This window comes from Vombatus ursinus, unplaced genomic scaffold, assembly GCF_900497805.2.
Source record: "Vombatus ursinus unplaced genomic scaffold, bare-nosed wombat genome assembly UNPS02014859.1, whole genome shotgun sequence".
In the NCBI taxonomy this organism is placed as follows: domain Eukaryota; kingdom Metazoa; phylum Chordata; class Mammalia; order Diprotodontia; family Vombatidae; genus Vombatus; species Vombatus ursinus.
The window spans coordinates 4888580-4905098 of record NW_020954637.1 but is presented as its reverse complement, the minus strand read 5'-3'; the positions used below and the strand labels follow the sequence as shown (position 1 = coordinate 4905098).

General features: G+C 40.4%; 1 protein-coding gene across 6 annotated transcripts in view; it reads right to left on the bottom strand.

The window, feature by feature from the left end:
* The window catches only part of HP1BP3 (heterochromatin protein 1 binding protein 3), a 31720-nt gene extending 17144 nt beyond the window's left edge, over positions 1 to 14576 (bottom strand). The window contains exons 1-5 of one of the 6 annotated variants that reach the window (XM_027841368.1): positions 14482 to 14576; positions 8111 to 8308; positions 7576 to 7672; positions 3496 to 3646; positions 2176 to 2335 (exon numbers count right to left, since the gene is read on the bottom strand). In XM_027841368.1, coding sequence (XP_027697169.1) covers positions 2176 to 2335; positions 3496 to 3646; positions 7576 to 7672; positions 8111 to 8206 — 504 coding nt within the window. In that variant the 5' untranslated portion in view covers positions 8207 to 8308; positions 14482 to 14576. Of the gene's footprint in view, positions 1 to 2175; positions 2336 to 3495; positions 3647 to 7575; positions 7673 to 8110; positions 8309 to 8790; positions 8892 to 13739; positions 13761 to 14481 lie in introns of those variants that run through there. The other 5 variants (XM_027841371.1, XM_027841369.1, XM_027841370.1 and 2 more) reach the window with 5 other exon arrangements.
* Between the last annotated feature and the right edge of the window lie 1943 nt (positions 14577 to 16519).

Below are 16519 nucleotides of genomic sequence, written 5' to 3'. Positions count from 1 at the left end.
TTGAGGCAAGGATAACAAGTTTTTTAGACAAGTTGTATTTGGACATGCAGTTTGAAATACATGATACATATTATAATATAAAAATACATATTATGTATAAATATATAATAAATAGGCAGTTAGAGATACAGGACTGCACCTCAGCAAAGAGGAACTGGATATATAGATCTGAGAGTCATCTATGCAGCTGATGCAGATGACTGTCTTATACCAAGAGAAAGAATGGAGAGAGAAAAAAAGGTCTAGGACAGAGTACATTTACATTGGGGTACATTTACTGGGTGTTATATGGATGATGAGCCGACAAAGGACCCTGAGAAAGAGTGGTGAGATAGGTAGGGCAAAAAAAAAACTAGACAACAATAGTACTTAGCACAGTATCTGGCACACAGCAGATACTTGATAAATGCTTGCTGAGAGTGTCATGAAAATCCAGGAAAAAAAAAACCAAAAACAAACAGAAGCCAGGAGGAAGGGTGGTCAACAGTGTGAAATGCTGCAGAAAGATCAAGAAAGATGAAGACTGGTTAAAAAACAAAAAAACCCACTCAGATTTAGCAGTTAAGAAGTCACTGGAAACTTTGGAGAGAGTAGTTGCAGACTGACTTTTGACCTCATCACTCCCCTGAAAAGTACTGAGACGTGATAGGACAGGATGTTGAGGAAATGAATGTAAACTGCTTTTGCAAATTCCTATTTGGCTGTGAAAGGGAGAGACATAGTAAGGTAGCTTGAGAGGATGACAGAGCTGGTCTTGGTGAGGTCTCTTTATTAGAAACTGGAGTAAAAGAAGATAGAACAAGATATGTCAAAAGGCTTTGAGGGAGGCCATGTTAAATGGCCTTTCTCAGTAAAGTACAAGCAATGATCCTTGGCTGAGAGGGGGGGGAAAGTGGGAGATGTGAGAAGTTTTAAATGAGTTTCTGTGGGAAGAATAAAGAATCAACTAGGGAATAAATAGGCATTAGGGACTACCTTTTTGCAGTGAAGACCCAGTTGAGATGGTCCAAATCTATGGTGGACCAAATCAGCTTGATTTCCACCAGTTCTATATAACGACACATCAGCTGGTGCAGAGAAGGCAGATGTTGGTAGTAATCTTGGATCAGGGTTTAACAAGGGATCTGATTTAAGGGCAGAGGACAGTGTAGCACTGAATTGGTTAAATCTGTGGTTGAAGGTGATTCTTTGTTCCTCCTGGGTCCTCTCTTCTCCAGATTAAACATCCCCAGCTATTCCAATGACTTTTACATGACAAACTCAGGGCCTTTCATCATCCTGGTTGCCCTCTTCTAGACCTTTCCAGCGTATCAATCTCTATGGTGGCCAGGACAGAATACAAAATTCCAAATAACCTCTGACTAGGGCAGAGTATAGAGGAACTATCATGCCTGTTTCTAAAAGCTATGCATCTCTCTGCCCATTAATGTGGATCCATTAATGCCTATATCAGAAACTTAGCTATGAGAATGGAAATTAATGGAACAAAAAGGCTTTTTTTTTTTAAACAAACAACAACAACAACAACAAAAAACTCCCAACAATTTGCTTAGGAATACTCTTAAATTACCTTTAGTCACGTTCGGCCCATAGAGCTATTTATTTACAACAGTATAAAATGGTGTTACTCTAAGAACATACCTAAAAAACAAAACTTACTAATTCTAACAGCTACCTATAGTGAGTATAATTTTTAAATATAGCTCCTTATCATCTATTACCTTAAAATAGAAATTTTGTGGGTAAGCTAAAAAGCATGTGCTATATCTTTCTGATAATAGTTTAATTTTAATTAACAATGCTCAGCAAATGCAAATATGTCTATCTTTTTTAAAGTATTATTAGGGGCAGCTAGGGAGCATAGTGGATAGAGCACTGGTCTTGCAGTCAGGAGGACCTGAGTTCAAATCTGGCCTCAGACACATAACACTTACTAGCTGTGTGACCCTAGGCAAGTCACTTAACCCCATTCGCCAAAAAACAAAAACAAACAAAAAAAAAGGATTATAACATTACAATGGTTCTTTACTATTCAAATACTTGCTGAGAAGCAAAACATAAGACTTAGATTTTCTGGAAAAAAAAGCCTCTTTTTAAAAAGTAAGCAAATGATAAACAAAACTAACATAAAACTTAACTGCCAAGAATATAAATTTAAAATGAATTTTCACTTGCCTTGATGGCCTCTGTGAGGATTGCATCCATTTTAGGGCGTGAGGAAGCAGCCATGTGAGTTTGTTTCTGTGCCCTAGCAAGTTGGCTGGCAGAAAGAGTAGCCCAGGAAGGGATTGTTTTTTTCACTTTCTTCTCCTTTTCTTTAGTCTGATCTTTCTCACTTTAAAACAATAACAGAAAGCTCAATTAAAGAAGGTAAACATGGAGGGTCATCTCTGAAAGGAAAGGCAACCAATATAATTTTATTTTTTAAAACCTAAGAATTTATGTAACAGGAATAATTTTTAACACATCAAGTTCCAAAAATGAACCAGAAGGTGTTTATGTTTTTCTTGCAAGGAAGAGGAATCATTCAGATTAGCAATGGCCTGGAGGTCCAGAACATATAAGAAATTACGCCAAATGAGAAAAAAAGCTACAAGTCCAAAAGCGATTTTAATAAAAAAGTGAAATTGACCTCATAGCCCCATTAACACATTCTTTGAGATTACTGCTTCATCCCATAGTGAGTACAGTATCATTAAAATACTAAGAAGCATGGAGCAAGACTTCTGATAATTATACAGACTGGTTACAATTTTTGGTAACTACTTGCAAACTTGGAAAAGGGTAAAGGATTCTCAAAAGATTTAAACCCAGAATTTATAGTTCCTGGGGATTTTTCTCTCTCTATTAAAAATTATTAAATACGGGGATAATTAGCATTGTTAGGTCAAGAATATAAAGGATAGAATGAATTTGAAGTCTTTCTTTCTGCTACCCACTCTCTTGTGAAAAACAGAGAATCAACTCTTTGTTATTCAAATTCCATCATTTGCAGATTAACCATGGCAAATCTTTTCAAAATTTGAGAGTCATCTATTCATTTTAGTAATGTTTAAAAAGACCTTCTTTTAGGGAAAGTATAAACTAGCAATTTGGGAGAGGGTGAGTAGAGAACAGCAATTTCTGCTTTTGGTTAGTAAGAGATATTCTTCACATGGAGTTAGCAGAAAGATGGTAAATTTCTTCCAGATCAGATCTTTATAGTACAGTTATTTTGTCTGAAGTGTTTTACTTTATGAATGGTAAAATCAGGCACTCACATCCAAAAAAAATCTAAGTCTAAAAACACTTTATAAAGCCGAATGAGTTATTTTTGAATTATTTGATTAGCTTCATCAGTTCAAAGTATAACATGTACCTAAGTTCAAAACCTATGCAGCAGTACTATATATTTTTCTTCTCCAAATCTGCAATGGAATGATTCTATTTCTATTCCTTTTACAAGGAATCTGGTTCATCAATAACTATGATTCAGGGGATGACATAGCTACTTACTCCTTTTTGGTTTCTTCAGAAGGCTTGTTTTCTCCCTTTTCCTCTTTCTCCACTTCCTTTGGCTGTTCAGTTTCACTTGACGTAGCAGGTGGAGTTTCATTTTCTTGTTCTTCTCCAGTAGAAGCAGACTCCTCTGAACTTATGTCTGGTTCTAAAATTAAATTAGTAGAATTGCATGAGTATTTAGAAACCTCAGGTATAGGCCACTAAACAGAAAAAATGCAACTCTGATTTAAAAAAACAACTATCACTTTAAACATATGTTCAGTAAACCACTGAATACCGAAATCAGCCTCAAACTGACATTATGAATCCTGAGTGTGGCCATTTTTTACTTTGCAGTAAGTACTCCAGTACTTACTTACTCAAGTTATCTATCTAGGGCACAAATCTATATTGATATAACAAAACAGGCTCTTGTCCAGTAAAGCTATGGAAAGGGAAGCAAACATATGTATATACTTCAAGATCTATGATTTCACTTGTTTATATACTTCCTTCACTATTGAAAATTACAATCCATCTATACCTCATGATTGCTGTCTGAAAAAATTATCAACAAGTGGCCATTGTTTTGGTGATGAGCCATCCCAACACTTAGCTTGGCTGGTCTTCAGGTAATACATACAGTCCACAATGGAGACAAACTTGTCACCTTTTAGCCTGGCAGTACTTATGAGAGCTTTCCTTCTATTGGAATAGCCTTTGAGAACTCTGGGCCACTTCCCTGCCATAAGGAGTTATCAGGAAAGGACTTTAATGCAGGACAGGAATACTTTTGTGTATTTCTGCCATCCCACTGGTCTCTCTCCTGTTATTATGCAATAATAACAGTGGATTTCAAAAGTAAAAGTTAGCTTGTTCTGACATAATGGGAAAGAGGAGGATAAGGAATAGGTAACAATCAAACACTCTCCAAGTGGAAGTTATGTATGAAAAGGAAGAATAGACACAAGGCTACCACTGTGTAAGGCTCAAGCTGAAAACTTGGAGGGAAAATGTCTGCATTTATCCTCAGTCTCTGTGTCTGGGCAGCTGCCTATAGTACAGCTTTTTCAGAACTCTGACTCAGACTAAAACATCTGAATAGATAGCTTCTTCCAAAACGGTTTTACTGATTCACAGCGCCACCACCAACCAATTACTGTGCCTATCGTCCTATAATCCCTCCAACATTGACCATTCCCATTTTTTGTCATCTTTGCCAATTTGCAGGATTGTTTTGGTGTGCATTTCTCTTATTATTAGTTATCTGAAACAGTCTTTCATGTGGTTGTTAGTTTGTTAACAGTTTGCTTACTAGGTGTATACCACAAAGAGGACATGGATATTCTTTATCAACAAAATATTTACAGTAGTTTTTATTAGCAACACTTTTTTGTGAGAACAAAGAATCACAAACCATATGCCCATAGATTTGGGAATGGCTAAATAAATCATAGTACATAAATGTAATAGAATGTGAGTGTGCTGTAAGAAGTTCATGTGATGAACGCATGAAGTGTGGTCAGATCTATATGATGATACAGAGTGAAGTGTCAAGAAAATAATGTATACAATGACTAAAATGTAAATGGAAAAAGCACCAAAAAAAAACCTAAAAGTGAATGTTGCAAAATTATAAAGAATAAGCAGGGCCCAAAAGAAGAGATGAGAAATCACTCTTACCCCACCCTACAGCAGATGTGGCAAGTCCTCAAGTGTGGCACACTGCACATATTTTCAGACTTTATCAGTGTATTGATCAGTTATGCTGATTATTTCTTTGTTTCTGTCTTAAAAATATACTATTTATTATATGAGATGGTTCACTGAGATGAGTATGGGGGGAAATTGACATGATGCAAAAAACCTCAAGATATCAATAAAAACTTATCTGAAAGAAAAAAGAAAGAAAAAAAGACTTCTTGTGGTTAAAAATTAGCCTGAAATGAGTTTTGATTGGGAAAGTTTGGTTGTTTTAACTGGTCTAACTATGAGGATCTTTTCGGGGGAGAGTGTGCTTCTCAGTGGCTTGGAAGCTCTACAGAATGCCACAGTACCACTCTACATGTTATGAGCCTTGAAGGGAGAAAAACTTGATGGGAGAAAAGTGCGGCAAAGTAAGGTCTGAGTAGACAGAGTTAACTGTTCTCTGAACTTGTTATCCTGGGAACCAACAGCTAATCAACTTTATTAATTATAATTCTCTTAAAAAGAGGGGGGCCAAGGCAGGTAAAGCCATATTTCATGTCTGGCTCATTACTACAAAGAAAAGCTGCAAGATGCAATACTTATGGACCTCTTACCTCTACAAGGTTGGAGTAGGAGTTATCTTTTTATAAATCTTTCAGGTCATGCTTGCCAATAGTTTTGTAACATTCACTTTTGACCTTTTTTGGGTGGTTCTTTCTATTTACGTTGTGTAGTTAATTGTATTTATTGTTTTCTTAACTAATTTCTTCATTTTGCATCAGTTCATGTAGATCTGTCCATGCTTATCTTGATATAGGGTGTCCCAAAAGTGTTGGTGCCATTTTAAGGCATTGTAATATCAAACAGCTCTAAGACTTTTGGGACAACATCATATGAATTGTGAGAGACTGAACTAAATTCACTGATCCAACTTGCAAACAACTGCTTCTCTTACTTTTTACCGGTCTGTTTATCCATTCCTTCTCTCCATTTGGGAAGCAGATTTGTACTATCTTTCTTATGTATTACTTCAATCTTCCAACCTACCCAACAATGCCCATTATTTACATTTTCCCCTCAGACTAAATCATATTTCAATCAAAGTTCTTTGATGGCTCCTGTATGAATTTTCCCCATACACTTTCAATTCCAAAATATTACTATCACGATAAAACCCTTTTATAACAATGGTAAATGGGCGGTGGTAGGTATCAACTGTGAGAGGCACTTCATGTTATGCTAAGAGATGTATTAAGATGCATTATACATTAGACCATAAATGGGGGAAATGATTTGACCTGAAGTGTAACTGAATCCATGGGATGGAATGTTGCATTGTGATTTTACTTTACTACTAAATAACTGACATCTTTCCTCTGTCTTTATATGTGTTTAATCATGAAATCACATATTATAATCCTGCAGAACAAGTAGCATACTCAAATATTGCTTTTTAATTTCTTTCCAGAGCCAATTGCTAAAATATGGGCTCATGTATTAATTTTTATATATGCTACACAATTACTTATCTGTGTACACAAGCTGTTACCATGTAAATCCCTTAAAGATAAGACGGTTTTGTTTTTGTATTCTGTTTAGAAACACCCAACAAATGTTTGCTGAATTGAGCTGTCTTGTTTGAATAAAGCTAGCCTAAGAAAAAACTACATACTGAACCTAGTGATACTTTTACTTAGAAAGGACTAGTCTGGACATTAATCCCTAAACAATTAGCCTTGCATACAAAAGAATAAAGTGGAACATTAACACATGAATTAGCATACTGTTTTCCCCTAATATTACTACTAAGCCAATTACCCTTTGCCACCAAGTTTGCATTTGGGGTTTCTCTCCCCTGACAGTTGGTATACACTCAGAAAATTAAAACTAATTGTAAAATCAATCTAAGCTAGTCAAATCTAATCCTTATTTTGTGAAAATTCATGGTCCCTTGAAATATCTCAAGAGGTTACTGTGAGATTTTAAAACAATAAAAGCAATTCATATATATCTCATTCCTAATAGGGAGAGAGAATGTGTTGAAATTTAAAAATTTAGTATCTAAAAGGAATCTTAGGCTGAGAATTCTTCCAATGGTCTACTTGTCAAATGATCTCATTTATGTTATTCAAAAAGTTCAGGAAATTCTACTCTTTCATACTGCCAAGACTTAAAAACTTACCCTGCTCACGAAGCCTGTGAATAGAATTCTAGTGATTGCGTTTACAGTTGAAAAGGGATTTTAAAAAATCATCTAGTCCAGCCTCCTCATTTTACAGTTACTTCTGACTACTTATTTTTAAATGACAATTCTATTTCAAGTTTAATTTGGAAATATTCACAACAGTCCGTAGTACCGTAGAACGACACTTTAATAAAACAACCTCCACCACAGCTTCACTTTACCTGGTTTCTCCTCCTCACCTTCAGCTAGTTTGCTTTTGGGAGGAGTTTCCCGAGTAGAATTCACAGCTCGACGAATGGGCATGGTGTTATCTTCAACCTTCCAAGAGAAATTCAGAGACAGCCAAAATCAAATGATTATGACAATGTTGCTGAATTAAATCTTTTCTGGTATTTTTAGGGGGGCCTAATTGGGTGTTAGAAGATGTTGGAGAAATCTTCAAGCTGACTCCAGGGTAACTTCTCTGAAGGTGAATGTGATTTTTTTTAAGGAAATACATCTCAAGCTTTTTATGTTCATATTTAAAGTGGCAACCAAAATTAACTATGTTTTATTTGGAATAAACTTCAAAGGATTTTAGGAATTTTTAGAAGAGTGGGAGATGAAAAGGATACCTGTGCACCTCTGGTTTTGTCACTCTCATAACCCAGGCTCCTATAAGTAGGGGAGGGAGAATGCACCACCATTTAGCCCCTGGCAGGGCTGGAAGTCAGGGACGGATCCAAGGGCGAGCTTCAAGAACGGGCCAGCCCCTACCTCACCTAACTTGTCCGCGTGGATCAGCTGAGCTCCTACTCTGAGTGGGAGTGCCTTAGGATGGACGAGTTCAGCTTCAGACGTATCAGTCGCCATTTAAATTAATTTCTAGGCCCAAGTGCAGGTTACACTCTGAAGCCTCAGCTTTTAACCACAAGGATTTTTCCTAATGGTTTCACAGTGCAGTGAGGAGTCAACCTAAAGTACAGAAAAGACCTGGTGTGAAGGTTAACAAAAACAAAACTAAACTAGAAAGTCTAAACTTACTTTAAACCCAAAGGAAAAGTATATATATATATATGTGTGTGTATGTATGTGTGTGTGTGTGTGTGTGTGTGTGTGTATGAATATATATATTTCAATGGGAAATGACTTGGTCATCTTAAAAATATGATAAAATAGCTAACAAAATATAAAACTATTTAAAGCAGCAACTAAGACAAATGCAGAAGCCAAAGCAGGAGCCTAAGCAGGAGCCTGTTCAGTATTAAGCCTTCCAGATGAACAGAGGAGAAAAGGCCAGGAAAAAATTCATAATGAATTAAATCTACTTTTATCTATGAATTTAAAGAGGAAAGCATAAGATTATAAGGAGCATATCTTTCCAAAGAAAAGAGAAAGGGTTTTAGTCTAAAGTGAACAGTCATGGAGAGTCTAAACTATCTGCACTACCATCTTACAGTTAGAGAAGCAATTTTCTTCTCCTTTAAAGGGAAATCCACACCCGTATTCAGGAAGATGGTGGTGGCACAGAATATTTCATCACAGGGAGATTCTATAGACCTGGGAAGCAAAGCTAGGCTTTAAAAGAGCAGCACTACATGAAGTTTCAGAGATGTATTGTTTATATTTTTAAATAATCAAAAGATAGAGCAAAAAAGTACAATTAAATACTTTAAGACAATACGATTTCTCATTGATTTTTAAAAATCATGACACACTTAGTGGATGGGATAACATTCTGTAACCAAAAAATTCTATTTACCTACAACGTGTTTAGTTGGGTTTTTTTTGTTTGTTTGTTTTTTAAATAAGCTTAACTTTTTGTAGCTCTGCACTTGTGGAAAAAAGCATAAATTAGCTAAATGACAGAATCAGCTATTTCAAAACTCTTAAATTGGCTCCAAGCCTAATTAGAAATACACAGGTTTTCAGTTCTAAAGGGAAAATTGTGGAGAATCTTGGGACTCAAAACCATAGAGAACACAAGGAAATTCACCAAATGTTGAGATCATTTGGAGTCTTATCCCAAAGCAAAGTACTCAATAGTAAACTGGGCAGTAAAACACTGCTTCTGATAGATAATGATAATGATGCTGATGATGATGAAAGCTAGCATTTATGTAAGCGCTTTAAAAGTCTGCAAAGTGCTTTACAAATAATATTTTATTATCAGGACAATCCTGGTAGGTAAATGCTATTATTATTTTCATTTTGCAGGTGAGGAAAATGAGGCACTGAGGGGTGAAGTGACTTTCCCAGGGATACACAGCTACTAAGAGACTGAAGCTGAATTTGAACTCAGGTCTTCCTGACTCCAGGTCCAAGGCTCTACCTATCCTCTCTATCCTGTTTACACCACCCAGCAGCCCAGTCAATAAATGTGTTCTATCAAAAACTATGTATTTGAAGAGGTCATATTCTCAAGATAGTCACATTTTTTTTCCTTCAGAAAGTTCTTTTCAGATGAGTTCTTGGTCACATAACCCTAGTACACACTAAGGGGTGTCTTATTGCTTCTCTAAAAAATATTTTAAAAGAAACATGTGTGACATTCAATAATCTAAATCTTGAGGATACACAAAAATCTTGCTACTGAAAACGTAATAGCAGGTGCATACTTAGCATGAATGCATGTTGCTACACAAACGAGTCTTTCCCCCTTTATCCTTGTTTCTGTCCATTCAAGAAATCTAAGGAAGGAGCTTTGAAAGCATGAAAATCTAGCCAAACTGAAAAGTTACAAATCAATACAAATATGTATTGACAAATGTATCCCATTTGCTAACAATGATATTGATTTCAATTGTCCAGAAAAAAAAAATTGTTTTAAGTATACAAGGTCTAAATACTTTCCAAATGCTACAGTTAAGGTATGTTTTTATTTTTTAACTGAAGGTCACAACGTTCTTAAAACTGTTTATCTTATTTTTTGCTTTGTCTTTTTTGTTTGTTTGTTTTTTAGGCAATTGGGGTTGAGTGACTTGCCCAGGGTCACACAGCTAGTAAGTGTCAAGTGTTTGGTCTGAGGCCACATTTGAACTCAGGTCCTCCTGACTTCAGGGCTGGTGCTCTATCCACTTTGCCACCTGGCTGCCCCTATCTTATTTTTTTAGTGATTAAGCAAGTCCTGGAGTGATTCTTAAACTCAATGGATTTAAAAAATAATGAAAAGCTGACAGACGAGCAGCTTCTAAGCACTATAGCTAAAACAATCTCCCACCTCCACTAAATTTTCCGGTGGCTCCTTGTTACCTCTAGGATAAAATACAGTCAGTTTGGCACTGAAGGGAGTGGGGAGAGAACATTTATTAAGCTACTACAACCATGTAAAGTGGGTTTTATTATTATCCACATTTTAAAGTTCAGGAAACTGAGGAAAACTGAAGTTAAGTGACTTGCGTGGGGTCAAACAGCAACTAAGTGTGTGAGATGGTATTTGAACTCAGACCTTCCTTACTTTGTTCACTGCGCAACTGAGCTGAAAAGTCCTTTGTAACCCAAACCCTTCCTTCCTACCTTTCTAGTCTTTTATTTTGCTCCCCAATCCACATACACTACAATCCAGTTACACTGGCCTACGTGTAGGTTTTTTGTTGTTGTTTGTTTTGTTTGTTTTTCCCGCATGCTGTCATTCTTGCAGCCTGGGATGCTTTCCCTTTCACCGATTTACATTTGTTACCTCATTCATTCAAATAAAAGCTCTTTGAGGGCAAGGACTGTTTTTCCTTCCCTCTACTTCCTTATTTGTATCCTCAGGGTTCTGAAGTGCTAGATGAATAGTAAGCACGTAATAAATTCTTGTTAATTGACTGACACCTTATGAGGGGCTCAACCCACTAAAAACATTAGGTTCCAGATGAGGAGAATGTAAGAACTTCATTTTAGATGTGTGACATAGGACACTTTAGACCAGTGGTATCAAACTCAAATAGAAACAGATCCCTGAAGACTATATATTGATTTAGGAAACCACAAATTAACACTATCCATGTTGTACTATACTTTTACCTATTTTGTTAAGCATTTTCCAATTATATTTTGATCTGATTCTGGCCTCACTGAGGAATTGTGGGGAGCTTATGTGGTGAGTTTGACACCTCTGCTCTAGTGTTTCTGGAAGTACCCCAGCCCCACAAAAGAAAACATATTTGTAAAATATGTTAAGTTTGTATCACAAAACTCTAAATATTCATGCTAAACCGGGCACCACAGAGATACTGCAACGAACTGGTTTTTCTTCTAAGGATTCACACAACTCAAAAGAAATATTCTGTACTCTATTCAGAAAAAGTACCTGCAGAATTGTGATAATTATGATACAATAAAATACACATATATACACACCCACACCCTTTTCTTCCCACCTATTACATAAGTTTCTCAGAAAAAGTAAACCACAAGGAAATCTGGAATCATCTAATACTGCATTCTGTATGCTCAAAAAGAACCTGAAAAATAAAACAAAGCTTTTGGGGATACAATGTTGAAAAATGTTTCCCAAGTGAAAGTAAAGGTATTTAAGATTTCAGCTTAAAGTTCTATCTTTTTCTGAGGAAGGGAGAAGTTGCACAATGCAAACTAATCACTGAAAAGTCTTATCACTACAGAAAGAAACATTAGCAAGGCAAAAGACTGAATATACATTGATCTCAGAGTGCCAGATAAAGTTTTACTTCAGGCTAGTTAGTGCACCACAGTTTGGGGGGAGGGGGTGGGGGTGGGCAAGAAGAAAAGAGTCACTAACCTCTTTTAAAATTCTCCAATTAACAAACAAAACCCCCACACGAAACACCTTAGCTTACAAGCTACTTTAGTATAAAGTCTGTAGTTTATCACTCTTATGGAAGTCACCAAAATCAGAACTAATGAACAGGGACTTGACTTTTCTCTTAGAGAGCTTAGGTTATTTTGATATGGTCAATAAAAAAGATATTGCAAAAGTAAAAAAATTGATAATTAACATTCAGTTCCTTTCAACTGAAAAGAAATACTAAAAGCATAACAAAGAACCTAGCAATCATTGCTTCAGTGTATTTCCATTATATATATATATATTTATGTAATTTATATAAAGCACTGACAGTCTAATTCAGCACAAAAGGTTTATGCAATATTTGGCAATGTACATACATTGCTGGAACATCGGGGTCCTCCCTCCACTTTCATATTTTGACCGCGAAACAAATATTTACTAAGTGTCTACTTAGTGTTTGTTTCAAGGAGGACAGCAGGGTGCACGGGGATACAAAATATTAGTGTAACACACCACAAGTCACTTGTAAACTTGTTAGGATTTTCACACAAGAATGACATTTTTCCAATTTGCTTAGTAATGGGGAAAAAAAGCCAACTTGATATGCTTTAAAACACTATGCTGAATTTTTAAAAGAGAACAGCTAGTTAAAAAGCCATATAGGCATAAAAAGTTAAATTACAATAACCGTAAAATAGTATAAATGAATGGAAACCATTTATATCTAGTTTCTAAAGTGACTAAATTCTGGGATCCCATAAAACTTAATAGCTTCACAGAGGTAAAATTTTTACTAAAATACTTCTGCCCACATGGTTACAACAGACACAGATGGATGCCACGACTTGTTTCTAAAAGAAGTCCACGATAATTTTTGAAGTTAATATAATAAAATTCTAGAGCTAGAAAATTCTTAAGAGGCTATCACATAATTAAGTTCAACCCTCTCCTTCACAGAAGAGAAAACTAAGACCCAGGGAAAGTTCACAGAACCTAGCTTCTCCTGGTTCCCAGTCCCGGGCTTTATTACGTTAAACTTTTTACTGTAGAATTCTCATAACCCAGTTTTGTCATGTCTAACCATCACAAGGCTACCTAAATCACCTCCAAAACACTCTTATCAAATCAGGGTAGCAGGTGATTTGGTAAGACTAGTGGTTAACGGGGAAAACCCTAAGATTAAGACTGAGCACGGTTGCACTTTGGCCCCTTCTTTATTTAGTGTGAATGGAGGGTGGCGGGGGGGGGGGGGGTTCGGATACCGGGCTTCAGGAGCGGTGAGAACTTCGCGGTGTACAAAGTCCCTCCACGAATGCCCCTTGGATTCTGCCCAGACCTGGCCAACCCTCCTGAGCTCGAGTCTTCCCAACTCCAGAGGACCCCCTCATGCTAAAGCGAGCCCCAAATTTCGCCCAGCCCCGGAGTGGGGGCGTGACTAGGAGAATACGGGAAGGAGGAGCAGTGTGCAGGAGGAGGCCTATGCCGGGCTCAGGCTCTGCCAATGCGCCCCGGACTGCAGGCCGCGAAGGCCCAGGAAGAGGGCCGAGGCCGGCTCAAGGGAGGCCATCCAAGGGCTGGAGGCGGCCGCCGCCCCGCTCGCTGCTGCCCGCGGGGAGGACGGCAGAGGCGAACGAGCGGGCTGCTGACACTCACCGAGCAGAGCGAGCCCCGAGCCTCGGCCTCGCCCCCAGCGCAGCCGGCTCCGTAATGGCGGCGGGGGGCGGAGCCCCGCGGGAGGACCGGGCCCATCGCGCGCGCCCGCAGCCAATCACCGCCTCCCGAATCTTTTTTGAGTTCAAAAGATGGGGCTCTAACTACGCGGGTGGTGATGGTCGACCGGGATGTGCATGAAGAAGGGAAGGTGGGGAGGGGGCCCTGCGTGTGCGAGGGGAAAAGGCAGGCCCCAAGTCTCGGCATTTGGAGAATGCGCAGCTCCAGACGGGCCAACAGGGACTGCGTCGGCCAATCAACGCCGGGCAGGAAGAGGCCGCGCAGGCGCAGAAGGGTCTCGGAGGGACCGGTCCTGGGAGGACCATCCCTCTCCTCCCCCCTCACCATTTCACCCCTCCCCCGCGACTGCAAACAAAACAGAAGCGGGAACGCGCGCGCGCTAGCGGGCCCAGGAGGATGCGCCGGCGCGAGGTGCTGGTGGGAAAAAAGGGGGGGCGGTGCGGGGGGACAGCAAACAAAAGGTTCTTGGCGCCCCCCTCCCCCTCCCGAGGATAGCCCCCTCGGCCCCCTCGCGTCGGCCCGACCCCGCCCCCCTCGCCTGGCCTCGCCTCGTCTCGCCCCTGGGACGGGAGGCGACGGCGGCCTCGGCCCCTGGCGCTCCCGAGCCTGCGGAATCCCACCGCGGCATCCCCTTCTGTCCTGTCAAGGCTGCGGCCTGCGTTACCTCTGTGCTCTCCCCCTTTTCAGGCGCCCACGTCTCCCTGCGGCCTGTCAGCTCCGCTCCCCACCCGCTGCTCGCCGCCGCTGGCTGCCTTCCGCGGCTCCGTCCGTCTGCCTGGCCCCGCCGCTGCGCTCTGCAGCCCCGCCCCCCTGCCCGCGGCCCCGCGGCCCCCGGGCGCGCTCCCGCTCACCAGTCCCCCCGCTCGCGCCCGCTAACGGCTGCGCGCCGCCGCCGCGCACTCCCAGATGCCCGAAGGGGACGCCCGCCCCCTGCCGGCGCGGCCGCGGGGTACGGGCAGGCCGACCCGAGGGAGCGCGCGGCGGAGCGGACGAGTCCGCAGGCTTCTTCTTGGCGTCACCTTCCCTCCGGAGACAGCGCGGCGGGGGCCGGCCCCTGGCGCCCCGGGGGCGGGGGCCTTGGCTTGGGCGCCCGGGGGCTAGCTCGGGCGGCGGGGCGGGGCTGAGGCCTGGGCAGGGGCCGTCCGGTCCCTGGGCTCCCCAGCGCGGCGCTGCCCGGGCCGGGGCTCCGCGGGCCCCGGACCCCGCGCCCCCTACACTGCCTCCTGTTCTGGTCCCTCTGAGCAGCCTGGCTGCGACTCGCTTTACCAGCGCTGCTTTCTGGGGGCTGCCTCCTCACCCCCTCGAGCTCCCTGCGGCAGCTTCTGGGCCCGAGTGTCCTGAGACAATGGTCATTTACGGCAGGGTGGACGTGCATTCTGACGGGCCCCTCTCCGACTTTGCCTTGCCAGTGTATCATTAACGCCCCGAGTCCTAACAAAGCATCCTTGTGCACCAGGCAGGATTGAAAAATGACATGCCTCTCCGCTTATCACAAAATGCATTTACGTGTGCCAGGGAAAAGAAAATGTGCTGGAATTAGAAGAAAAAAACTAAACAGTGCCACTCTCTCCCGAACCAAGTGTTGCACCCCGGTCTAGCCCTACTACCGTAACACCCTAAGAATTTTACTACTGAAATCATTCTAAAAGTGCCCCAAAATATTTCATAGTAACTGCAGACCTGAATAGGATTCCCATCTTTTAAGAATCAGATCTGCACACCTGAAATCGATCTCCTAAATAGTTTTTAGCAGGGACTCGACAAGTTTGCTTAGTGGAAGAAATGAAAAAAAAAAAATTGCTTTTCCTACTTAATGAACCTTCTAGCCAAATCTCAACTCGAGCCCTAACATCTGCTTATGCAAGGAGGAATTGCAATTCAATCCTGAAGAGATAAAAAGGAACTCTTTAGTTTTAATTCCACAGTGGTTGAGAGTACAGGAAAAACAAATGTTGCTATTATAGCATTTCAAAGTGTCTAGGTATGTCATGCCCGGGACTATACAGTGAGTATAAATTAGTAGTCTTGGTACAGGGCTGCAAAACTGTAGATCATTTAACTCAATTTGGCCAGTCTATGTATCATATACATCAGTAACTTAGTTCCCTTGTCATTTTTCTTTCTGGGGTAGGAGAGGAAGTAACATGGGAAGGGAGTTAAATAATGAATAGGAAGCTAGGAGGAAAGACTAAAGATAAACCCTCTGAAATTAGAAACACATTTATTGAATGTAAGAGATGTAAAGGAGTTCAGAGGTGATTGATTGCAACCCTCAGATTTTACAGATGGGCAAATCAGGGCCCAGAGAGGTAATAGGAGCTTCTCCAAGGTCAAGCAGGTCACAGTCTATAACAGAACCCAGGTCTCATAATTATGGGTTTCAGCTACATTAAATGCATAAGCAACCTCCTCATGGCATATGTAGATCTTCCTTTTCTTGCCCTTCATTCAAGCAATTATTAGCCATGCTTAAAAACACTTTAAGAAGTTTAAGTGACCTTAAAGGTAATTGTATTTTACAGATGAGAAGGTAATTGGCATCTTGAATAGGATACTTTGGTATAATTTTGCAATGTGCAAGTCATCCATAGTCTATGGAAGACAGACTGCCTTATAAAACTGACAAGCCAGGGTCACCTGTTTTCTTCCCCTCTGTATAGTCCTTTGTACTGACCCTATTTTAAGTAGTAAACTAAGTGGGA